Source organism: Thalassophryne amazonica, chromosome 3 (genome assembly GCF_902500255.1).
Source record: "Thalassophryne amazonica chromosome 3, fThaAma1.1, whole genome shotgun sequence".
Lineage (NCBI taxonomy): Eukaryota > Metazoa > Chordata > Actinopteri > Batrachoidiformes > Batrachoididae > Thalassophryne > Thalassophryne amazonica.
Genome location: NC_047105.1, coordinates 31139626 through 31166941, shown reverse-complemented (window position 1 = coordinate 31166941; position 27316 = coordinate 31139626). Strand labels below are relative to the sequence as shown.

The following is a 27316-nucleotide window of genomic DNA, read 5'->3' as shown; positions in this document are numbered from 1 at the left end:
GCCAGAATAAAGTGCATTACAATAATCAAGTCTGGAGCTGATGAAAGCATGAATGGCTGTCTCAAGATCACATCTACTGAGAAAGTGCTTTATTTTAGCCAAAAGGCGAAGTTGGAAAAAACTAGCTTTGACAACAGAATTTATCTGTTGATCGAACCTCAAACAGCTGTCAAATATCACTCCCAAATTCTTGACAGCTGGTTTTACATAGTTAACCAAAGCACCAAAATTTGGTGTTACCACATTTGGTATGCCAGTGCGCTCAAACACCATGATCTCAGTTTTACCATCATTCAGGTAAAGGAAGTTTTGGCACAGCCACTGCTTTACATAACGAATACAATTAAATAATGATGACAAAGCATCACTCCCATTAGTCCTCACAGGCAGATAGATTTGCAGATCTGCATAACAATGAAAGGACAGGTTGTGCTGGGTTATAATTGACCCCAATGGCAGAATGTACAAAGAAAATAGAATCGGCCCAAGGACAGATCCCTGCGGCACTCCACAGCACAGAGGAGCAGTTGACAGAAAAGCTCCTTTCAGCCAAATATGATCTAAACCACTTAAGTGCAGTACCATGAATGCCAATAAAATGTTCCAACCGGGAAACAAGTACTGTGTGATCCACAGTATCAAAGGCTGCTGTGAGGTCCAACAGAACCAGCACAGCAGGATTCCCTGCATCCACCGACAAAGTGATGTCATTATGAACTTATAAAAGTGCTGACTCAGTGCTGTGTCGCGATCTAAACCCAGATTGGAATTTTTTCAAGGATGAGATTGTCTTCTAAAAATGATTGTAACTGTAAAAAGACAACCTTTTCTAAAACCTTAGATAGAAATGGCAGATGAGACACAGGTCTAAAATTGGATAAAACTGATGAGTCCAGGTGAGGTTTTTTAAGAAGAGGTCGAACCACAGCATGTTTAAAAGCAGCTGGAACAGACCCTGATCTAAGACAAGCATTAATAAAAGTTAGGAGACCCGCCCCAACAGTATTAAAAAACCTCCTTCAGCACCTTAGCTGGAACAACATCAAAGGACAACTTGTAGGATTTTATGTTTTACAACATCAGCGAGAGATGCAAAAGAAATGGGCTCAAACTGTTCGAGCACAGCAGAATGTGCACGAGGAGCAGACAACTCAACATTACAGCTCTGATCAGCGTTCTGTCTGACTGATGAAACCTTGTCAATAAAAAACTGAAGAAACTCCTCACAGGTTGTGGTTGTAGCGTCCATCAAAACAGAGGTGTGTGGATTTACAACTGAGTTTATAGTCTGAAATACACTGGGACGATGACAATTGCTAGAAATAATATGAGACAGATATTGTGCTTTTGCCTCCTTCACAGCCTTCCGATAGTCAGTTAGACTGTCCCTCAGAAAACCCAGAGACACCTGTAGTTTGTCCTTTTTCCATTTTCTCTCCGCCTGTCTGCAGCGTTGCCTGAGGGCACAAGTCGTGGCATTTAACCAGGGGTCGGATTTTGATTTCCTGGATTTGCAGCGCATTGGTGCAACAGAGTCCAAAATTACTGTGCATGTAGAGTGGAAAGAAGAGAGGATGTTATCTGGGAGTAATGGAGAAACCAGTCCATTCATGGCATAAAACTGAGAGTCCATGAAGGCAGCAGTAAAGTCCCCCACTGTCGAGGAGGTAACCAAACGGCGGCGAGAGACAGGAACAAGTGGCTTACTAGCAGATGGAGGAGCAATAAATTCAAAAATAACAGGAAAGTGATCTGAAATAGCAATGTCTGATATGTCCTTAAGTGAAGCTGAGAGCCCAAAAGAAATAACCAGGTCCAAGGTGTGTCCAAGATTATGTGTTGGTCCATCCACAACTTGTGTTAGACCAAAAGAGTTCAGGAGGCTTTTAAAATCATCAGCCAGCTGATTAGAAGGACAACAGATATGAATATTAAAATCACCACAGACCAAACATTTATCATATTTTGGGATAAAATCTGCCAGAAACTCAGAAAACTCCTGAATAAAATCCTTATTAAATTTTGGTGGACAATAAACAGCAGCACAGAGCACAGGACAGTCGAACTCCATCACAAACAACTGAAGTTCAAAAGTGGAGTAGGCATTAGAAGATAAAAATGTGAACAGTAACAGTAAAAAAAGGCATTAGAAATGTGTATTGCGACCCTTCAAATCCTGGAAGCTTCGGCGGTGCAGAACGCTTACAGAAGGCTATCAAAGCCGAATCCGGGGTTAAACCCTCCAGGAAAGATGTGGAGTATTCTTATCCGGGGAAGATGCTTACACTTTACATAAACCCGCAACGATGAATTTTATCAGAAATAGGGTGTTTGTTACAGCCCCTATGAAACTATTCCAAGCTGATCTCTACGATCTGCAGGCTTTATCAGCTCATAACAATGGCTATAAGTATGTCTTAACAGTCATATACATATTTTCAAAAAAAGCATATGCAAGGCTTCTCAAAACGAAAACAGGTTGTGAGGGCGCAAACGCTTTCGCCACCGTTTTACAAGAAAGTGGAGTCCCACAGAAGTTGCAGACTGATGCTGGGATAGAATTTTTCAACAAGGTTTTTTCAACCCTCATGAAAAAAAAAAACAGCATAAAACATTTTTCAACTGCCAGCGATCTGAAGGCCTCAGTCATTGAACACTTTAATCGGACACGAAAAACCAAGACGTGGAGGTTTTTCACTGCAAACAATACACGTCGTTACATCGACGTGCTGCAGGATCTGCTTAAAGCATATAATGCGTCTTATCATAAAAGCATTAAGATGAGTGTGAATGAGATTAACACTCAAAATGTCGATCAAGTGTTTCAAAATTTGTACGGGACTTTTCCCCTACGCACAAGGCCTATGAAGTTTAAATATAAGGTTGGTGATATAGTCAGGATCTCCAAGCTCAGGGGAGTTTTTGTTAAAAAATATCAACAGAGTTTTACAGATGCAATGTTCACAGTGTCAGAATGTATTCCACGTTTCCCACCTGTGTATAAATTAACGGACTATGACGGTGAGATCATTGAAGGTTCATTTCATGAATCAGAATTGCAGAAGGTTAAAATATCAAAAGACAAACTGTATCTAGGTAACTCCTCAATGGTAGCACCCACTTCAATAGCAGGGTGTAGTGGCTGGGTCAAGGCATGCTGGGATATGTTTAACCTAATCTCTTCTATTTTCTTCTCGAAATAATTCAAGAAGCCCTGTGTTGAAAAGGGAGACCGACTTCAAGAACAAGAACTTCGAGTTATGCTTGTTTTTAGTGATCAAATCAGAGTAATAGGTCCGCTTTGTAGCCAGTAGTGCATGCACTCGTAACTACTGGCTACAAAGCGGGTAATACACTTTGATTTGAATTTGAGTACTATCACTGTACTTTAGTGCCAATTCAATGTGTTGGGATTCTACACATACTGCAATTTGACATTACATTTCCTTATTTTTCTTTACTTTTTGTAACATTAAATCATATGGAAAAGTTAAACAATACATTTATAGAGCCTGTAAATCATTTACAAAAACAATGCACATTAATTCTGTGAGGTGGGATGGATTATCTCGGCAAAGGAGAAGTGCTCACTAACAGATTTACAGATTTGTGAACAATGTTTGAGAGAAATAGGTCTACTGTGTATATAGAAAATGTTTTAGATCTTGAGTTCAGCTCATGAAAAATGGGGGCAAAAACAAAAATGTTGCATTTATATTTTTATTCAGTGTACATAACAGTGTGAAATAGATTCATTATGGTGATTTGCTTTTAAAGTAAAAATTGCGCACATCTCAATGCAGTGTTACTGTGAAATCAAAATCAAACCAGCCGTGTTTACAAGAATGAAGCATGTCAAAGTCAGTCTCTAACACAATGCACATGCCTGTCTTTGACTTTGTGGAGAACCAAAGACATCTTGTTTCTTCTCAACTACAAGCCTGCAGTGCAGAGTCCAGCAGCGCCCCCTGCTGGATGTTCCACAGCTGCAGTCAGGAGCTCTGATAGATGTGTCCAAACATCTGGGCAACCTGACCTTCAACATCTGGAACAAGATGAAGCAGATGGTCTCGTACACTCCTGTGGTTCTGGATCCAAACTCTGCTCATCCAAAACTGATCCTGTCTGAAGATCTGACCAGCGTGAGACATGGACCAAGGAAGAAGTTTCCAGAAAACCCAGAGAGGTTTGACAATTTCTGTCCTTTGCTGTGAGGGCTTTAATTCAGGAATCACAGCTGGAACGTTGTCGGTGGACACAATAAATACTAGTCTGTGGGAGTGATCACTACGTCTGTCCAGAGGAAGGGAGATAAACTTGCTGGATATTGGGAATGTTCTACGGTGGTGATGAATACATGGTGTGTTCTACATCAGGCTCCTCCACCGTTCTCTCAGTAATGAGGCTCAAGAGGATCAGAGTTGATCTGGATTGGAATGGAGGAAAACTGTCGTTCTCTGATCCAGATTCTAACACACACATTCAGTGAGACGATGTTTCCTTACATCAGGAATGGAAGCACACAACCACTGAAGATATTACCCACTCTGTGTAAGAACAGAACTGTTGAAATGAAGAAAATTCTGATTTTAAAAGTTGCACAAAACATCTGCCTATGTAAATTTACCCTACGCTCACTTTAGCTACAAGCGACAGCAAACGATAAGCTGGCACTCATTTTCAATCAGAGTGACAACGGCCGCTACACTGCCAGCCAGGCTGGGCCAAAAAAATAGCCAAGGCTATTTTATGCAAACCCTGAGGAATGCGACACGGCCCTGCCAACTGGAGTAAAAAGGTAACGTGACACTGTGCCCTTGTGTACTTTGTTAATAAATGGTTTAGTAGTCTTTACACAATAAACTTGTGTAGGACACCCTGTGCAATATTTACACTTGTGCACGTGCAAATGAGTGTACTGGGCAACGTGCAGTACAACCCAGTACTGTAATACGCAATTCAACCAGGTACTGAAGCACTTGTCACTTTAATGCAGTACTTTTGCACCTCAATCACCCATCATCATAAAACTCTTTTGGTTCCTCCACCTGTCGGCTGCTTATTAACGATCAATTGTTGCTACTTTGAATTTGTAAATATTTGTATGTTTTTTCGGTTTTAATTGTTTTCTGTCACGATTGATTTGTTTTGGTATGTTGTGTGTTCTTAGTCTGTTTCTGTTACTGGGACTACGGATGGAAATTAGCATCCCGCTATAATCCGGCATATTTACATATAACTATGTTCATTAATATGCATTGTCCCATTTCAAATAAACATGACTTACATCAGGTGGTCACTCGCTCAAACAAACTAATCCAAGATGGTGAAATACGTTTAGTATTACCGTAATACTATTCTAAGAGCAGATTCTTTCCACCCTCAACACCTTAAAAGGAAATATTCTTTACGGTCAATTTCAATGTTTACGCCATATTTGCTAAGAGGACGAGGAGTTTTCTGAACAGGCTGAGGCCATGTCCAGTAGATATATCTCATGTATCCCATGTTTGTCAATACTTAGTGTTTGTTCAGAGAAAATCAAAAATCAAAATATTGTCAAAGATAACTGGTCAATTCTTAAAAGTAATCCTGAGCGAAAAGTGTTTCCAGAACCACCCCCATTTTTTCTTTTAGACATGCACCAAACCTGAGGAACAAATTAATGCATTCTCATCTCCTATCAGATTCAAAAACTACATGGTTAAAAAAACAATTGGAACATTTAAATGTTTGAAGTGTCCTCATTGTAATGTTAGTCAAAGACTTTTATGGACAATCACAGTAGGTCATTTAAACAACTGGACTTTATTAATGGTAATACTACTTTTGTTATTTATCGACTGTTTTGTCCTTCTCCAGAAGGTTTTTTCTATGTTGGCCGCACAGAGGCATTTCAGAGATCGCCTTGCAGAACATAAGTATGCATTTAGAGTCAATAACCAGGACTATCCAATGGCAAGGCATTTTAATCTGCATCATAATGCCAATGACTCTCTCCTCCAAATTGAGGCTATTGAACATATCAAACCTCTTACAAGAGGAGATAGACAACTGAAACTAAATCGAGAGGCCTTTTGGATTCACAAGTTAAAAGCATGTGTCTATTCTGGATTAAATGATAATTCTGATTTGTCCTGTTTTCTGTAACTGTGCATTGAAGGGGGAATGATTACTGAAGGAGTCACCTTTTTCTCTGGAGGCGGCAGGGCCAAAATAGGCAAGTATAGTATAACAACTGTATAGTTTGTATCTATTAATCTCACAAGAAAATATGAATTAGAAAGTTTGTCTTTGGACTTCAGACGGACACCAGGTCAGTTACAGTTCCTGCACAGTCTTCATTTTAGTGTTGGTACGCCACTGAATTGGTCATGCCACGTGGTACAAAACGAGCCAATCACAATCCTTAACCCATACGCATCGTAGTAAAATGTTCCATCATTAGTCAGAAAAGCCAACAGAGATGGCCACGCCCACAGGGAAAACAACAAGGAGAAATTTAGCCAAAATAAAGTCAAATGTTTTGGGATTCTGGCCATTTTTTTTTTTTTAACAGGAAAACAGTTGGCAGAGAACTGGTGTCTGTTTTCCAGAAAAAATTGTCAACCCACAAAAAAAGAATTAAGAAGGAATTCTGCAATTAAGTGGAACTTTTTCACTGAGTTTCAATTAGTGACACCAACCTGTGCTAAAAAGGTTGGTGCGTTTCATCCTTTTCTGCTGCTAAAAACAGAAGAGCCACACACAAATATTACCTTTATATAATTTATTTTTTCTACAGTATAAGTTCAAAGTTTGTGTTTCATTCATCGTGTGGTGACGTGATAATGGATTCATAAAACACGCACATGTGGCATTTCAGGGACTTTTTTCTTCTTTAAAACAACAACTCTCGGCTGATTCTGACAATGTGTCAGAGATGCAAAGTGGTGCCAGAACCAACAAACTTTGTTCAAGGCGTGTTCAAAAACTCCACAACTTTCAGTGTTCAGATACGTTCAACATCTGTCACGCAACCGCTTCAAACATGTTAACTAAAAGGCATCGCTCTGGAGAACCAATTTGTATATTCTCACGAATCAACTGCATCTTACGGAGACGTTTGTGGTTTTGTTTGCGTCTGAAGGCGTGAGGATGATGAACGCAGCCCTCTCTGGCATAGGGTGCGTTTGTTTTCCTTTACTTGGGGGGTCGGTAGGCAAGCTTCCTGGTCTTCACCGTCGCCCACCGATTCCTCTTCATCTGGTAGATCAAAGGTATCAGGATGGCAGCGCCCAGCATCACCTGCAAACAACCACCTCAGCTGTAACACGCAGCAGGACGTGATTTTACTACACTATAAAAATTTTACAGTTACAGTGCAGAACTGGTTATATGTGCATAAATCCCACCCATGAGGCCTCTTTACGGTCAACTTCTTTATCTGTTTTGAATCCGGTGTGTGAAATCACACAACAGAGTTATAAAGCAATGACAGTCTGGAAAGGCCGCGTGTTGGGAACTCAACGAGTGTTTGTGACGGAGCAGCGAACGAGGAGTACAGCTGGCAGCAGCTCCGGGTTCAGGTCCAGAGGATCAGTAGGACATTTCAAGAGGAACAAACACAGTCAACGGATGCAACATTTTGGATTTTTGCTGATATTCAATAGACTGATAATTTTCTTTTGGGCCGACATAAACTTTGTTCCATTTCATTGAAGAGCACAAAGTCTCTCTTGTAGTGAGTTGATCTGTTACTTGTACTGTGACAGCAGACTTGTTGTCATTGCAAACACAAAATATGACAATTCACAGATGATACACGTTCGAGTGCAGAATTAAATTTTACAAATTCACTCATAAAAATAAGGAAATTATTTAAACTTGGATGGGATGTACAACCCCAATTCCAATTAAGTTGGGACATTGTGTAAAATGTAAATAAAAACAGAATACGATTTGCAAATCCTCTTCAACCTATATTCAATTGAATACACCACAAAGACAAGATATTTAATATTCAAACTGATAAACTTTAGTTTTTGTGCAAATATTTGCTCATTTTGAAATGGATGCCTGCAACACGTTTCAAAAAAGTTGGGACAGTGGTATGTTTATCACAGTGTTACATCACATTTCCTTCTAAGACACTCAATAAGCGTTTGGGAACTGAAGACTATTTGTTGAAGCTTTGTAGGCGGAATTTTTTCCCATTCTTGCTTGATGTACGACTTGAGTTGTTCAACAGTCCGGGGTGCCCGTTGTATTTTACACTTCATAATGCACCACACATCTTCAATGGGCGAAAGGTCTGGACTGCAGGCAGGCCAGTCTAGTACCCGCACTCTTTTACTACGAAGCCACACTGTTGTAACACGTGCAGAATGTGGCTTGGCATTGTCTTACTGAAATAAGCAGGGACGTCCCTGAAAAAAACGTTGTTTGGATGGCAGCATGTGTTGCTCCAAAACCTGGATGTACCTTTCAGCATTGATGGTGCCATCACAGATGTGTAAGTTGCCCATGCCATGGGCACTAACACACCCCCATACAGATGCTGGCTTTTGAACTTTGCGGTGGTAACAATCTGGATGGTCTTTTTCCTCTTTTGTCTGGAGAAGACGATGTTCATGATTTCCAAAAATAATTTGAAATGTGGACTCAGACCACAGCACACTTTTCCACTTTGCATTTGTCCATTTCAAATGAGCTCGCGCCCAGAGAAGGCGGCGGCGTTTCTGGATGTTGTTGATGTGTGGCTTTCATAAACTTGCACTTGTAGATGTAGAGACGAACTGTGTTGACAATGGTTTTCTTAACTGTTCCTGAGCCCACATGGTAAGATCCTTTAAACAATGTCGGTTTTTAATGCGGTGCCGCATGAGGGATTGAAGGTCACGGGCATTCAATGTTGGTTTTCGGCCTTGCTGCTTACATGTATAAAGTTCTCCAGATTCTCTAAATCTTCTGATTACATTATGGACTACAGATGATGGAATCCCTAAATTCTTTGCAATTGAACAGTGAGAAACACTGTTCTTAAACTGTTGGACCATTTTTTTCCACACAGTTCTTCACAAAGTGGTGATCCTCGCCCCATCTTTGCTTGTGTACGGCTGAGCCTTTGGGGATGCTCTTTTATACCCAATCACGACACTCACTTGTTTCCAAAAAGCTGTTCTTTGAGCATTCATCAACTTTCCCAGTCTTTTGTTGCCTTGTCCCATTTTTTTTTTTTAAATGTGTTGCAGGCATCCATTTTAAAATGAGCAAATATTTACACAAAACAAAGTTTCAGTTTGAACATTAAATATCTTGTCTTTGTGGCGTATCAATTGAATATAGGTTGAAGAGGATTTGCAAATCATTGTATTCTGTTTTTATTTACATCTTTACACAACGTCCCAACTTCAATGGAACTGGGGTTGTAAATCCTATGCAAGCAGGTACAGTCCGAATACTCACTTTTGTGGATCCCAATGGGTCACAGCTTCACATTTTTTTCAAACATTCTCAATGGGTTACAACAGTCTGCAACACCACTATCATCACACATGACTCAAAACAGCATGCCCAAAATGGATAGGCTATTGTTTTTTTTAGTCACTATAGTAACCAATCAGATGCCAAAAATCGGCAATGGGAGCAAAAAGTTGTGGAAAAACATTTGAAGGGATTATTCTCTTCAGGAATGCTGCCATAACTTTTTTTAATCCAAAGCAGCAATGAACACTATTTTGACACCAGTTTTCATCAGAAACATGTTTTATTAATCCAAAAAGCAATTAATCCAAACACAAAACACCCAGCAGACAAGTTACCCCATAATTCTAGACATTCAGTCATAGACAGTCCAATATATACCGTTTTAGAATCTTTATGGTCCAATAAATGCTGTGCTATAGTTTTCAAAATGATTAGAGCATTTAATGTTGACCCCTGAGTAATTCTTCAGTGACTCCTACCTGACTACACCTCCCATGCTGAGACGGCCACCGTACCTTTGTGTGTAGGTCACAGTCCACTGAGGTTGGTTTCTAAGGGTCGTCCCTTATCCCTCTGGGGTCCAAGGGCATTTTTTGGACAGTTCACTCACCTGGCATAAATGTTTTATTATTGCTATTAACAGCTCTCCCTGCACCCTATAATCAAGTTTTATGTCACTTTTTTTGTTCCAGGACAACCTGTACTTTCACAATATATATGCTATAGTGATGTTTTATAAGTGTAATAAAGGTTTACAATCAGAAATAAGGAAAACAAAACAATTTTCACACATTTATTCAAAACACACAGCAAACTATAATAAACAACTGTTTTGACACTTTATAAAGGTAATTTGAGGTCTTGTGTGAAAGACTGTACAACAAAAAGGTTCAAACACAAATGCACATTTTGAACAATATATACAAAATGGTCTATGCATTTTGTTTGTCATCATCTCACAGCAATTTCTGTCTGCTATTACACAAAGGTCACATCACAAACGTATACTTCTATGAAGCTGACTGTGTGTGTGTGTGTTCTCTCCTGCTCTGAAAGCATCTTTCACACTTCGAGGCCCATTTACACTCTGAGGAAGCGGCCCCATTGATATGGTAAACAGTACTTGACACCGGAGCGAGCGAGCTTGCCACAGGCTTATCCAATAACATTCACAGGCAAACTAGTGGAGCAATCCTGATACTCACACACTATTTGTTTGAGCACGTGAGAGTGTATGAGAGGCTCTCCGCCTGCTCACTTTCACTGATTGCTGTGCGGAATGGCGCAGGGCGCACTGGAGCCAGCAGCCAGGGGGCTTATTCAAACGGGCCAACTTGTAACATGTCACTCCTAAAAACAATCTTTGGTGTATCACGTGAGGTAAATCTGCCCTACAATTAGATTTTGGAAAACCATGTGACGGTGAACCAATTCTGATTGGACACTCACATTGCACACATCATCATACAGCTTCTATGAAGAGTACAAAGATGGTTAGCTTGAAAGTCCGCGGAGTTAACTTTTCAGCAAAAAAAAAAAAAAAAAAAAGTTCTATCTCAGATCATTAAAAAGTTATTTATAATTTAGTAAAACTTGGTCTCAGCCATCATATACGACGCGTCGGCCCCAGAGGGTTAAGAAGTACGGATTAGCTCAAAACTGCCTACTGGCCCATGGACTACTGTAACCAGATAAACCACCACCTTTTCAACCAGATTGTTATTATTTTTAAGTGATCTACTGACACCGGATCTAGTGTTTAAAATACAGACATGGATTCCTAATTCCCAGTCCTAATAGTTGCACTTCATATAAATATCAATAATATATTTTCCTCTTAGAAACTGTCTAACTACAGAACACTTGTTTTGTCTTTTTACCTTTAGTCCCATTCGTTTGCGCGTGTCGTGCTCCGGCTCAGCAGCCCACCTCAGGAACGTACACACATCTTTAGCGACCTGGCTCATAGTGGCAGGAGTTCCTTCGGAAACACAGATAATTTTTTTTTTTTTTTTTTACAGCCATATTGCTATATTTGAAATAAAGTTACTTCTGAACTCAAACTAGCATCAAAGCTGCGTTACGATGTAACATGAAAAGTAGGGTCGTGATATATGCAGACATTTATGGCACAGAGACGGACACTAGAAGACATTCACAGCACATGAAAGAAATATGACAACAAATAACGATAAAAAGGCAGAATGAGCCGAGCTCGCTAATAAGGATAATAACTAATAGCCTTGCATTACACCACTGAGAAGTGGGGAGGAGAAGGACAAATCCAAACAACTGTGTGATGTGATGTCACTTATGTCCACTTTAACAACCCTGAAATGTGGTCCAATGTGTTTCAGACCACCATTATAAGAACACTGGACTTTCTGTTGTTCTGTTCCAGGGTTGAAGCGCGTATTCGTAATGACCATTAACGTGAGTCTGAATGAGAAATTCATCAAAAATATTAAACCGTCATCACAATTTATTCCCATGAGCTGCAACTGTTGGCTGTCACAGTAACTCTCCTTAACGCTGGTAGAAATCAACGCTCCGGTCACCCTCATATGAAGACACACTTCTCAATTATCTTACGATTCTTGTCTAGTTAAACAAATATCTCTCATAACGTTCTCTCTTTGATGTTGTAACAGCTACCAACTGAGGCTTACTGACACACTGTGGTTCAGTGGACACTGTTTTCATGGCTGATGGTTGTTTGCTTGAGCTTAGTTAGTCTTCAAGAAATAAACAATTGGTCAGTTAGTAAATTCCATTTTTATGAACAGAAGCTGGAAAACCTGCTTATACTGCCAGTAATGAAAGCACCCTGAAGCTGGCAGCGCCTCAGAGTTATACAAAAAAAAAAAAAAGGCAATTTGAAAACTGAAAATTCTGTGTAAGTCCACTGCCAGTAGATGGCAGTGTTCATGGCAGTGTGAGCAACCACACATTCGCTAAAAGTGATGGACTTACACAGAATTTTCAGTTTTCAAAACCACTGACGTCAGGAAACTAATGTACCCATAATGCAATACGGCATGTGTGTCTAAACGTTAAAACCTTCAAAATCAAAACATATAGCTGATATTTTCACTTTTAAAATGACAGACGTGATGTTAATTTCAATACATTGTCCGCAATTAGTTTGTTTAAAATGATAACCATGAGCAGGCCTGTGCCCACAGACCTGCTCCAAAGACCTACAACATGATCTTGCTGCAGATAGTGTCTCTGTGCATCGTTCAACTATACAGCACACTTTGCACAAGGGGATGCTGCATGATGCTGTAATGCAGAGGAGGCCTTTTCTGTGTACATGCCACAAACAGTGTCACTTAAGGTATGCTAAAGCAAATTTGGACAAGTCAGCTTCATTTTGGAATAAGGTACTGTGGACTGATGAAAATTGAGTTATTTGGACATAAGGGGCAGTATGCATGGCTGAAAAAGAACACAGCCTTCCAAGAAAAACACCTGCTACCTAGTAAAATTTGAAGGTGGTTCCATCATGCTGTGGGGCTGTGTGGCCAGTGCAGGTACTGGGAATCTTGTTAAAGTTGAGGGTCACATGGATCACAGTCAATATCAGCAGATTCTTGAGAACAATGTTCAAGAATCAGTGACAAAGTTGAAGTTGTGCCGGGGCTGGATCTTTCAACAAGACAACAACCCTAAACATCGCTCAAAATCTATTAAGGCATTCATGCAGAGGAACAAGTACAACATTCTGGAATGGCCATCTCAGTCCCCAGACCTGAATATTATTGAAAATCTGTGGTGTGATTTTAAGTGGGCTGTTCCTACTCAGAAACCAACAAACCTGAGATGTTTTGTAAAGAAGAACGGTCAAAAATACCTTCAACCAGAATCCGGACTCTCACTGGAAGCGTTTAGAGGCTGTCATTTCTGCAAATGGAGGATCTACTAGATATTGATGTATTTTTCCTGTTGTGATGCCCAAATTTATGCACCTGCCTAATTTTGTTTAAAGAATTATTGCACACTTTCTGTAAATCTTATAAACTTAATTTCACTTCTCAAATATCACTATTTGTCTGCTATATGATATATTTAACTGAAATTGCTGATCCAAACAACCAATGATTTATAAAGGAAAATCATGGAAATCATCAGGGGTGCCCAAACTTTTACATACAACTGTACTTCAGGATAAACACATTTTAAGATACTGGTTCACATCCCAATTTAGTTATGCAGAAAAAATAAATTAACTAAACTTATTTTTATATGGTTCATCAATTAAACTTAGTCCAGAACTACAGTAAAACGTACACCCAGAGAAATACAGATTTTATTTACTAAATACACATTTTATTTACTAACATCACCATCATTATTAAGTAGTTGGACCTTTATTTAAGGGGTGTTGTGGATAGCATGTCCTCCCAACAACATTTTTCCATCTGGATTTGCCCCTGGTTTGCAGTCTGAACAGGAACAATTACGATCAATGAAGAATTTGTGTATTTACGTGGAAAGCGTAAATGCTGCCTTTTGGCAGCCCAGTTGATGGAAATCTGCCGTAGTGACGGAGAACTTTAATCCCTGTAATCGTTATCTGTAGCCTAAGGATGAGTCTCCATGTATGAAGACAATCATTTTCCTTGTTGCAGAGTGAAAACAAAGATCTTCCAGCACTTATTGTTCTTTGTCTTCGTACCGCTCAAACAGCTACACCGCTTCCGTTTTGAAACCTCTGCTGTCGCTTTTTTTTGTTGTTGTTTTTAAGGCTAACCTTGATGAAATGGTTTGTGCATTCTGCCCTTTCCATGGCTCACTGTTGATTTGTGAATCAGTTGATCCATTAGCCCACCAGCAGGTGGCTCCATCCTTACCGTCATCATACTCCAGCACTTCGTTGTAGATGGGCGGGGCCATAGCAATGGCCTGTCCTGGGAAGTACGGGTTGTAGTAGAGTCCTTCCCTGACGGTGACTCCAGCTGGAGGCTCACAGTAACCCGTCAACAGGCTGAACACGTAGTCCTCTCCGCCGTGTCTGCATGAACAAAAACAAAAACGGTTTTAGAGATTTCAGGCTAAAATACAAACACATTCAATTTCTCATTAGTTACCTGGCATTGAGAATGTAGCTGAGGTCAGGGGGAAGAGCGCCATTGTTAGCATACCGGGCGGCCTCAGGGTTTGGATACGGCTTGGCAAAATGATCGGACAGCTTCCCTGGTCGCATGAACATCTCTCCTTTGTCATCAGGACCATCGAGCACCTCCGACTGAAGATCACGCACACAGACATAGACACACACACATACAGGTCTAACAAAGCTAGAGTCTGACTTCTGATGTATACCGTACTTGTCATACATCACACTGACAAAGTGAGGACCTTGGTGGTGACCTTTGATCTCACGCTGTCCTTTGACCTACACGTTAAAGAGATCACTAGGTCTGCTTTCTTCCATATTTGCAATATTGCGAGAATTAGTCCATCTATGGATGATGCAGAGACCCTGATTCATGCATTTGTCTCTTCTATACTGGAGTCCAACTGGGGTAAATGCAGGATTTGGAAAGGCACACACCTGTACCTACATATAAGGTACCAAGCATAAACCAAGCATGAAGTCAAAGGAACTGTCTGTAGACTTCTAAGACAGGATCATCTTGAGGCACAAATCTGGGGAAGGGTACAGAAGGGACGGAAGCCACTTCTTAGTAAAAGGCACATGGCAGCCCGCCTGGAGTTTGCCAAAAGCCACCTGAAGGACCCTCAGACCACGAGAAACAAAATTTTCTGATCTGATGAGACAAAGCTTGAACACTTTAGTGTGAATGCCAGGCATCATGTTTGGAGGAAACCAGGCACCATCCCTACAGTGAAGCATGGCGGTGGCAGCATCATGCTGTGGGGATGTTTTTCAGCGGCAGGAACTGAGAGACTAGTCAGGATTGAGGGAAAGATGAATGCAGCAATGTACAGAGACATCCTGGATGAAAACCTGCTCCAGAGCGCTGTTGACCTCAGACTGGGGCGACGGTGGAAGAAAGCAGTCCTGGTGATTTCTTTGATGTGTAGGTCAAACAACAGTATGGGACCAAAAATCACCCCAAGGTTCCTCAATTTGTCAGTGTGATGTGTGACACAAGACTATGTTAAGCGTTAGCTTGTCAAATGGGTGTCTATGTCTCACTGGACCAAGAAATTTAAACTACTGAACTACCAAATTTACAAGTAAGAAATTGCTCGGCATCCAGCTTTTCAGTGAAGCAAGGTAATCCTCTAAAGTCTTGATGTGTATGACATTACCAGCAGTTATCAGCATGTACTACCGAGTATCATCAGCATAACAGTGAAAAACAATCCCATAGCATTGCAGTATGTACCCAAGGGGTACATACTGCAATGCAGTATGCAGGGGGCCTAAGACAGACCCCTGTTGAACCCCATATTTTATGGGAACAAGGTGTAAGGTGACGTTGTACAGGACAGTTGCCTATTTTGGCCCTGCCAACCTGGCAGCATAGCAACCACTTGTCTGTTGTAGGGCTGCAGCTATCGAACATTTTTGGAATAGAATATTCTATCGATTATTTTATCGATTAATCGAGTAATCAGATAAAAAGTACCTTTGTGTTTTTAAACAATATCAGTAGTGGCAGGGCTCTCCCTAACCAGTGGCACAATGTTGCTGTGCCGTCATGCAGATTTTTAAGTTTAGGGTGTTCCCTCTCTCTGTTTTGCCAGGTTATTATTTATTTTTCACATTATTAAGTTTTGGAGCTTTGCCAAACCATAAGCCCAGGCAGTCTGTGAAATCTTCAGTCTGTGGACAGGACATTCTTTTTTTTTTTTAACTGCATGTTTCATTTGCACTTTTTATTACTGTGATTTATTCAGTGTATAGTGTATACATGCTGTACAGAGTACAGCTCAAACCAAAGTCAAATTCTTTGTTTTCTGCAGATACTTGGCGAAAAACGGCTGTGGATTGCAGCATTTCCACAAAAGCTGCCTGTTGCTAAAAAAAATCTTACCAAATCTGAATTAAAGCTTTTTTTTTTTTTAAATCATCATTAAACATGACTCATTTAAAGTGCGCATCCTTTCGCTTCATCTGCGGAGGTGGAGAACGGCCAGTGGAGCAAAACGTGTTTTTTTTTTTAAATATATACAAACGCACTGTTTCACTTTAAATGCGCAATAAGTCCATTTCAAACGATCCGCACGGACCCTTTCTCTTAAAAGTCCTCTTTTCTCTTAAAAACAATGCAGTTGGACCACCATTTGCTAGACAAACTACATAGTGACACCATTTACAACAGCCAAAGCTTTTTTCTGCGTCGTTTATTTGGTAAAATAAATTTTTTCATGTCAGTAGAAATTACGCCTATACAGTTATGTTTGTGAAAGGATCATATCCAGAGATATCATCGGCCAAACAATGTACAGTGAGGAAAATAAGTATTTGAAGACCCTGCGGTTTTGCATGTTCTCCCACTTAGAAATCATGGAGGGGTCTGAAATTTTCATCTTAGGTGCATGTCCTAAGATGTCCTAAACTGGATCCCCACCAGTTTGCCTACAGGGCAAACCGCTCCACAGAGGATGCTATCACCACAGCTCTCCACACCGCGCTGAGCCACCTGGAGCACCAGGGGAGCTATGTGAGGATGCTCTTCCTGGACTTCAGCTCAGTCTTCAACCACATCATCCCAGAGATCCTGGTCCAGAAACTGACACATCTGGGCATCTCCACCCCCATCTGCCAGCGGATCAAGGACTTCCTCACAAACCCACAGTCCGTGAAACTTGGCCCCCACCTTTCCTCCACCATCACACTCAGCACCGGTTCCCCTCGATGCTGTGTACTGAGCCCCCTGTTCACCCTTTACATGCACGACTGCTCTCTGACCCATCCCACAAACACCATCATAAAGTATGCAGATGATACCACCGTGATTGGGCTCATCTCAGGGGGGGATGAGACCGACTACAGAGACGAGGTAAATTGACTGACAGCGTGGTGTTCACCTGCCGCTGAACACCACAAAAACAAAAGAAATAATCCTGGACTTCAGGAAGAACAGGGCTGATCCAGCCCCGCTCCACATCCAAGGGGACTGTGTGGAAAGGGTCAGCTCCATCAGGTTCCTGGGAGCGCAGATCTTTGACAGCCTCTCCTGGACTGCCAACACCACAGTGGTGCTGAAGAAAGCCCAGCAGCGACTCCAATTCCTGAGGGTGCTCAGGAGAAACAATCTGGAGGAGAAGCTGCTGGTGTTGTTCTACAGAGCCACCATTGAGAGCGTCCCGACGTACTGCATCACAGTGCGGTACAGGGGGGGTGCTCAGCAACAGACAGGAGAGCGCTGCTGAGGGTGATCAAAATGGCCCAGGGGATCACTGGCTGCTCTCTGCCCAGCCTGGAAGACACTGCCAGCTCTCGCTACCTCAGCAGAGCTGCCAGCATCTGCAAAGACACATCCAACCCCAGCAATCACCTGTTTGCCCTACTACCCTCCGGCTGACGGTATAGGTCAATCAAAACTAGGACAAACAGACTCGGGGACAGCTTTCTCCCCAGAGCGATCACTGCTCTGAACAAAAACAAATCACTCTATTCCGCACCTTCAAGTTTCTTGTGCAATATCTGTAACCATGTGCAATATTCCCGTGCAATATGATTCCACAGTTGTATATAATTCTCGTTTTACATTACTTAAACATTTCATTTTATCTTATGTTTATATTAGCTGTACATATACTCTGAATAATTTACTGTTAAATTTCACTATCTTTTATTTGGCTAAAAATTACTCGCACCACAGAAAGCACTTTTTTGGAGCTGCACTCAAATCTCGTAATGCAAATTACAATGACAATAAAGGCGATTCTGGTTCTGATGTCCACTGTCAGAGACATAATCTTAAAAAAAAAAAAAAAAAAAAAAAAAAAAAAAAAAAAAAAAAAATCTGGAAATCACAATGTATGATTTTTTGATAATTTATTTGTATGCTACTGCTGCAAATAAGTATTTGAGCACCTACCAACCAGCAAGAATGCTGGCTCTCATACACGTGTTAATTTTTCTTTAAGAAGCCCTCTTATTCTGCACTCTTTACCTGTATTAACTGCACCTGTTTGAACTTGTTACCTGTATAAAAGACACCTGTTCACACACTCAATGACACTCAAACCTGTCCACCATAGCCAAGACCAAAGAGCTGTCTAAGGACACCAGGGACAAAACTGTAGACTTGCACAAAGCTGGGATGGACTACAGGACAACAGGCAGGCAGCTTTGTAGAAGACAACAACTGTTATGATTATTTATTAGAAAGTGGAAGAAACACAAGATGACTGTCAATCTCCCTCGGTCTGGGATTCCATGCAAGATCTCACTTTGTGGGGTAAGGATGATTCTGAGAAACCTCAGAACTACACAGGAGGACCTGGTCAATGACCTGAAGAGAGCTGGGACCACAGTCACAAAGATTACATTAGTAACACATGATGCTGTCATGGTTTAAAATCCTGAAGGGCAGCAAGGGCCCCCTGCTCAAGCCAGCACATATCCAGGCCCGTTTGAAGTTCACCAGTGACCATCTGGATGATCCAGAGGAGGCATGGGAGAAGGTCATGTGGTCAGATGAGACCAGAATAGAGCTTTTTGGAATCAACTCCACTTACCATGTTTAGAGGATGAGAACAACCCCAAGAAAACCATCCCAAAGATGAAGCATGGGGGTGGAAACATCATATTCTGGGGGTGCTCTTCTGCAAAGGGGACAGGATGACTGCACCGTATTGAAGGGAGGATGGATGGGGTCATGTATTGTGAGATTTTGGCAAGCAATCTCCTTCCTTCACTAAGACCACTGAAGATGGCTCATGGCTGGGTCTTCCAGTATGACAATGACCCAAAGCACACAGCCAGGGCAACTAAGGAGAGGCTCCATAAGAAGCATTTCAAGGTCCTGGAGTGGCCTGGCCAGTCTCCAGACCTGAACTCAATAGAAAATCTTTGGAGGGAGCTGAAACTCCAAACCTGAAAGATATGGAGAAGATCTGTATGGGGGAGTGGACCAAAATCCCTGCTGCAGTGTGTGCAAACATGGTGTAAAACTACAGGAAACGTTTGACCTCTGTAATTGCAAACAAAGGCTACTGTACCAAATATTAACATTGATTTTCACAGGCGTTCAAATACACTCAACAAAAATATAAACGCAACACTTTTGGTTTTGCTCCCATTTTGTATGAGATGAACTCAAAGATCTAAAACTTTTTTCACATACACAATATCACCATTTCCCTCAAATATTGTTCACAAACCAGTCTAAATCTGTGATACTGAGCACTTCTCCTTTGCTGAGATAATCCATCCCACCTCACAGGTGTGCCATATCAAGATGCTGATTAGACACCATGATTAGTGCACAGGTGTGCCTTAGACTGTCCACAATAAAAGGCCACTCTGAAAGGTGCAGTTTTGTTTTATTGGGGGGGATACCAGTCAGTATCTGGTGTGACCACCATTTGCCTCATGCAGTGCAACACATCTCCTTCGCATAGAGTTGATCAGGTTGTCAGTTGTGGCCTGTGGAATGTTGGTCCACTCCTCTTCAATGGCTGTGCGAAGTTGCTGGATATTGACAGGAACTGGTACACGCTGTCGTATACGCCGGTCCAGAGCATCCCAAACATGCTCAATGGGTGACATGTCCGGTGAGTATGCCGGCTATGCAAGAACTGGGACATTTTCAGCTTCCAAGAATTGTGTACAGATCCTTGCAACATGGGGCCGTGCATTATCCTGCTGCAACATGAGGTGATGTTCTTGGATGTATGGCACAACAATGGGCCTCAGGATCTCGTCACGGTATCTCTGTGCATTCAAAATGCCATCAATAAAATGCACCTGTGTTCTTCGTCCATAACCGATGCCTGCCCATACCATAACCCCACCGCCACCATGGGCCACTCGATCCACAACATTGACATCAGAAAACCGCTCACCCACACGACGCCACACACGCTGTCTGCCATCTTCCCTGGACAGTGTGAACCGGGATTCATCCGTGAAGAGAACACCTCTCCAACGTGCCAAATGCCAGCGAATGTGAGCATTTGCCCACTCAAGTCGGTTACGACGACGAACTGGAGTCAGGTCGAGACCCCGATGAGGATGACGAGCATGCAGATGAGCTTCCCTGAGACGGTTTCTGACAGTTTGTGCAGAAATTCTTTGGTTAAGCAAACCGATTGTTTCAGCAGCTGTCCGAGTGGCTGGTCTCAGACGATCTTGGAGGTGAACATGCTGGATGTGGAGGTCCTGGGCTGGTGTGGTTACACGTGGTCTGCGGTTGTGAGGCTGGTTAGATGTACTGCCAAATTCTCTGACACGCCTTTGGAGACGGCTTATGGTAGAGAAATGAACATTCAATACACGAGCAACAGCTCTGGTTGACATTCCTGCTGTCAGCATGCCAATTGCACTCTCCCTCAAATCTTGCGACATCTGTGGCATTGTGCTGTGTGATAAAACTGCACCTTTCAGAGTGGCCTTTTATTGTGGGCAGTCTAAGGCACACCTGTGCACTAATCATGGTGTCTAATCAGCATCTTGATATGGCACACCTGTGAGGTGGGATGGATTATCTCAGCAAAGGAGAAGTGCTCACTATCACAGATTTAGACTGGTTTGTGAACAATATTTGAGGGAAATGGTGATATTGTGTATGTGGAAAAAGTTTTAGATCTTTGAGTTCATCTCATACAAAATGGGAGCAAAACCAAAAGTGTTGCGTTTATATTTTTGTTGAGTGTACTTATTTGCAGCAGTAACATACAAATAAATTATTTTAAAAATCATTGTGATTTCCGGATTTTTTTTTTTTTTAGATTATGTCTCTCAGTGGATATGCACCTAAGATGAAAATTTCAGACCCCTCCAAGATTTCTAAGTGGGAGAACTTGCAAAACTGCAGGGTGTTCAAATACTTATTTTCCTCACTGTATTGGTCAGGTGCTAATAAAATTCATATAAACTACTTGCAATCAATAGAAAGAAAACTGATGGCAGAATGTGCGTATCTGTATGGAGGCTGTGAACCATGCCTTTGAACATTTTTTTTTTTAGAAAACTGGCGACCCAGGTGGAGATGGTGAATTGAAGCCAGATAACTGGAAAAAATGCATGGCAGCATTACACGTATAATGATGTTTTATAAGAATTAACAAAATGACTTAATCAGTAACAGAAACCAAAGCACCAGAATATGATGAATATAAGTGTCACCTTTAACTACAGAATTATAGGGAAACTGCCACAACTGATTCCGAAATTATTTGTAGATCAGAGGCGATACAACTCAAAATATCACAAGATCGATGTTCAGATTCACAAAACACACAGTGAACGCCTCACCTCCTCAGCCATGGCCTTGACCTCGTCTTCCGAGTATGCCACTCCCACCAGGTTTCTGTAGGTTACGAATTCCAAACTGTGGCATGCTGCACACACTTGTTTATACACCTGGTAACCACGCCGAATGCTATGGAGAACAAAACAGACACACAAAAAGAAAAGATCTGTGAGTTAAAACGATAGGGCTGGATCAGGTCAAATCATCTAGGACATGACTTGGAGTGTTTGTCCACCCAGCACACCTTGCATGGTCCAGAGATGACACCAGTCCACCGTGGCTCCAGGGATAGCTAGGACAATGGAGCTCCAACTCAAATGCTTTGACAGACTGGTGCAGCATCAGTGCAAGTCCCGCCCCTCCAGCTGTAACCACACCTATTGTCATCAGGGCAACCTTTCTGCTCCTTGGAAGGCTAGCAAAGGACATTCCGGCCTACAGAGGTACAGAGGAGACAGCAGTTAGTAGCCGCATTTACATGAACCTTAACACTTAATAATCAGAATGAAACAGCTGATCCGATCCGGTCAGAAATGCGGTCACACTCTCATAATACATTAAATAGGGAAATAATAGCACCTATTAGCCATGTAAACATCTGATCGCTTTGTTCTTTTTCAGCAGAACATTCTGGAAATACAATGATGCAAGAACAGGGATGTCCTGTGCAGAATATTTTGGTATGTAAGCATCCAAATAAAGGTAGAGCCTGACCGATAAATGAGTTAGCCTTTCACCAACATATTGATATCAGCACAATTTTTTGCATATATACAAACTTTTACCAAATAAACAATGCAGAAAAAAAAAAAACCTCTGTTGGGAATGGTGTCATTGCATCGGATGTCCAGCAGAGGGTGGTCAAATGGCATTATTTACAATGCTGTCAAGCATGGGTGGGACCCTCCAAACCCCTTGGTCACATCAGCTGCAGGAGACAAAGTGACCGGCTTCTGTCATTTTAAATAACAGGTAGGTGGAGCCTAAGTAGGTACGTTGGTTGGTTGTTGGTTATAAAGTTCATGTCTAAACTGTGAAACGTCAAGCCTTAATTACATTTCGTCGTCATAAGGCTTTGATAATGTTAGGAATCAATGCCATTTTTAATGTACAGTACGGTGCAAATGTTTTAGGCACATATAAAGCATCATAAAAGCATAAAAAATTATGAAAGCCAGATAAATATTCATAAAGAACTGGAATGTGTGACAAATGTCAACTTCAGTGAGAATAGATGTGAAAAATTGGATTCTATTTACATTTAAGTATGATCAATTGTGTTTTAGAATTATTTTAATATTGCATGATCACTTACAACTGTTTGTGTGATATTCTACTGCTTAGTATACTTACAAAGACATTATTATTATTATGTTGGTTTATTTTTGAAATGTGTTGCAAAATCAGTTCATTTTAATGAAGAGAAGACATTTATGGTGGTGGTGATAGAATAAAAAATATTTTATTTTCCTTTTAACGAGATCAGCAGGAGTAAGCGTGCATGCATGGGGTTTTGAAATTACGGAAGTTACCTTTGACCTCGCATAATGCATGTACACGTGGCGTGTACATGCATTATGCCGTAAGATGATTGACGTGTTACCTGGTTTCAAAAAGAGCTTTTTAGATTCATAAAGTGTTTATTTCTCACTAAAGTTTACAAGATATACGCTAAACATATTTAGATTTATACATAAACAAATTGTTTGAGAGCATTTTTTGCCACCTTGGAGTTTTTTCCCCAAGCAATAAGCCAGCTGATGTCACCATTTTGCTCTACTTTGTTTGACTGTTGCTGTGTGTGTGTGTGTGGCGCCATTTTGGTTCCAACTGTGCTGAACTATTGAATGAACCTTTAATGTTTTCAATATTTTTTAAAATCAATTAACCACAACACATCCAAGTACAGGTGCTATCAAAATAAATACAAAAATAGTTAAGCTATCAAATTTACAATTTATGATGATTTATTTAATTAATTTAAAGCATGATTTATGCTTCTGCAGCTCTTTAACTCTGTGTCATACAATGACATGCGTGACAGTTTTAAAGTTGTCCGTCTCTGGATTATGCTTTATTCTGGACTAACTTGACCCTCAACAAGCTTTCTTTCTACAATCATCACCTCCAAATCAAAGGTAAGATGTACAATTTCCTTTTATCGACTTTGTGCTGTAAATGTGCTGATTTTTCTGATCCATTTGTAATCAGTGTGCCCACTGCAAATACTATTAAAATATAATGGCAGACAAAGGAGTAAAAGCAGAAAACTGTCAAATCACAGCCTTTTGTGTCTGATTTAACAGGTGCACGTCCAGGCTGCGGGTCCGAGTCTGAGCACAGTGTGAAAAAAATAACCAGTCTGACTTTTAATCAGGGAAATGACTCCAGTCCCACTTTCCTCAAATCGGCGAGTGTCAGAGCTGAACTTTAATTTGTACCTCTGTTACTGTGCATGGGGTTTTTAATGGAAATACATTGCAATCGGATGGGACATTTCATTACGTGAGTGAAAATTCACTGTACAAAACCGTTATTATCCGATGTTTATGACATGCAAAATAATACAAAAACGTGGGACTTTTTTGTCCCGTGACTGCAAATACGAGGTCTGTCCATAAAGTATAGGTCCTTTTTATTTTTTTCAAAAACTATATGGATTTCATTCATATGTTTTTACGTCAGACATGCTTGAACCCTCGTGCGCATGCGTGAGTTTTTCCACGCCTGTCGGTGACGTCATTCGCCTGTGAACACTCCTTGTGGGAGGAGTCGTCCAGCCCCTCGTTGGAATTCCTTTGTCTGAGAAGTTGCTGAGAGACTGACGCTTTGTTTGATCAAAATTTTTTCTAAACCTGTGAGACACATCGAAGTGGACATGGTTCGAAAAATTAAGCTGGTTTTCAGTGAAAATTTTAACGGCTGATGAGAGATTTTGAGGTGACACTGTCACTTTAAGGACTTCCCACAGTGCGAGACGTCGCACAGCGCTCTCAGGCGCCGTCATCAGCCTGTTTCAAGCTGAAAACCTCCACATTTCAGGCTCTATTGATCCAGGACGTCGTGAGAGAACAGAGAAGTTTCAGAAGAAGTCGGTTTCAGCATTTTATCCGGATATTCCACTGTTAAAGGAGATTTTTTTAATGAAAGACGTGCGGACGGGTCCGCGCGTCGGCTCGCAGCCGCCGCAACGCTCCGCCGCAGGAAAAACACCTCTGTTGGAAGCCTTAAGGACAAGTTGGAACATGTCCAGCTGTTAAACAATTTCTCATATACTCACTCCACTGAAAGCCATCAAAAGCCGCCTGGATTTTACAAATGGTTATCAACACGGAGGTGTTTTTCCTGTGCCGCCGCACCGCGCCGGCTGCGTCCCGACGCGCGGACCCGTCCGTACGTCTTTCATTAAAAAAATCTCCTTTAACAGTGGAATATCCGGATAAAATGCTGAAACCGACTTCTTCTGAAACTTCTCTGTTCTCTCACGACGTCCTGGATCAATAGAGCCTGAAATGTGGAGGTTTTCAGCTTGAAACAGGCTGATGACGGCGCCTGAGAGCGCTGTGCGACGTCTCGCACTGTGGGAAGTCCTTAAAGCGACAGTGTCACCTCAAAATCTCTCATCAGCCGTTAAAATTTTCACTGAAAACCAGCTTAATTTTTCGAACCATGTCCACTTCGATGTGTCTCACAGGTTTAGAAAAAATTTTGATCAAACAAAGCGTCAGTCTCTCAGCAACTTCTCAGACAAAGGAATTCCAACGAGGGGCTGGACGACTCCTCCCACAAGGAGTGCTCACAGGCGAATGATGTCACCGACAGGCGTGGAAAAACTCACGCATGCGCACGAGGGTTCAAGCATGTCTGACGTAAAAACATATGAATGAAATCCATATAGTTTTTGAAAAAAATAAAAAGGACCTATACTTTATGGACAGCCCTCGTATATGGTTTATATGATGACGGGTTAGTTGAGTTTTACTGCACATGGGACTGAACAATAAATTTACCTCTCAAAACTTCGAGGATGATATCGGCTTCCACCCGACCATCTTTATTTTCCCAAATTTTTCTTCTGTATGGATCTGAAGGAAATCTGTAGGGCATCTTGAAGCCCTTACTGTGTCTATTTGTGCCTCCAAATGCACAGCAACCTGGCATTTTCAGCAACTGAATAAATAAAATCACTGGCTTTACATGCAGACAGATTAACAGCGAACACTATTTAGGAACCAAGCTGGCACCTTGGGACACATGACCTTTTTTTTTCGACTCGTCATGTCTACTATCTCAATGTTATGAACAATAACACCATTTATAACACTTTCAGGATAAACACATTTGTCCTCCCACCACTGATCAGCATCAGGCAGGAGAACTTATGGAGTACGATTGCGTCCATTTGTCAGCGGACGTTCTACGGTTGCGTCCGTCGTACAGTTGCGTCCGTTTGTCATCAGATGGCATACAATTGCAGTGGTTTATCATTGGATGCTGTAAGATCGTGGAGGGTTTTTGATCGGATGCCAAATGGTCACGGACGGACACGGAACAATGTCAACAGCCACTTTGAATACTATAACAAGGACACGCCCCTAAAATCCAAGAGACTCGGATGTCTCTGAATTTCGTTAAATGTTGAATATTGGGACGACATTGTTGTGATCTATCGCTACATAAATATAATAAAAACAAAATAATTTACCTTACCAGCTGCCTGATGTCATCAGTTAGCTTACAGGCTAACTTTCCACAAATAATGCTTCAACGTTTGTCTGTTTTTATAAACTTTGAAAGAGAAGTTGTTGACGTCACATCGGTCCGTGCATTTTAATGACAAGGATGATATATGACGTGTTAAAGTCCAGCAGGTTGTCCTAAAAACATCAAAGAAACACGAGTGACCTTGTGTGAGAGCTAACGGAGTTAGCTCGCTGCTGGGACACAGCGCCGCGCTGCTGTTCGCTTCCTGAAACCGGAACGGCACTGAAACGACGCCCGTCCTACCTGACGGCCGCAGCCTCACTCCTCACCTACCTTAGAGGTTTTAATAGTTTTTGGCGCGCTGAGGAAAACTCTCCCCGACAACGCCGACACTCGTAGCGCCGCCATCTTGTCTCTGCGCGGACATGAGCGCCATCACGTGACGTCACCGCGTATTAGAAACGATGCGCCCGAGCAGAGTTGCCAGATCTCAAGAAGCAAACAAGCTCTTCCAGTTCAGTTTTAAATCGGCCAAACAACAATACAAATTCATAGTAAGGGTATACGACCCCTGGCAATAATTATGGAATCACCGGCCTCGGAGGATGTTCATTCAGTTGTTTAATTTTGTAGAAAAAAAGCATATCACAGACATGACACAAAACTAAAGTCATTTCAAATGGCAACTTTCTGGCTTTAAGAAACACTATAAGAAATCAAGAAAAAAAATTGTGGCA

At 41.5% G+C, this 27316-nt stretch overlaps 1 protein-coding gene and 1 long non-coding RNA gene across 3 annotated transcripts; one reads left to right on the top strand and one right to left on the bottom strand.

Moving 5' to 3' along the window:
- The first annotated feature begins 4297 nt into the window (after positions 1 to 4297).
- On the top strand, positions 4298 to 14760 carry LOC117506487. Its single transcript, XR_004559485.1, has 3 exons — positions 4298 to 4485; positions 10690 to 10692; positions 14745 to 14760. It is a non-coding gene; the product is annotated as an uncharacterized LOC117506487 (long non-coding RNA).
- Positions 6871 to 27050, bottom strand: LOC117506486 (cytochrome c1, heme protein, mitochondrial). 2 transcript variants are annotated; one of them, XM_034165984.1, is made up of 8 exons: positions 26913 to 27050; positions 22120 to 22310; positions 21878 to 22004; positions 15696 to 15701; positions 14562 to 14713; positions 14325 to 14485; positions 11349 to 11449; positions 6871 to 7287 (listed from the first exon to the last, which is right to left on the bottom strand). In XM_034165984.1, the coding sequence occupies exons 1-8, from the start codon at positions 26985 to 26987 to the stop codon at positions 7183 to 7185; spliced, it is 918 nt and encodes a 305-aa protein (XP_034021875.1). In that variant the 5' UTR covers positions 26988 to 27050; the 3' UTR covers positions 6871 to 7182. The 2 variants fall into 2 exon arrangements, with proteins under 2 accessions (XP_034021875.1, XP_034021874.1); XM_034165983.1 differs by lacking the exon at positions 15696 to 15701 and having other exon boundaries at positions 14562 to 14719.
- Between the last annotated feature and the right edge of the window lie 266 nt (positions 27051 to 27316).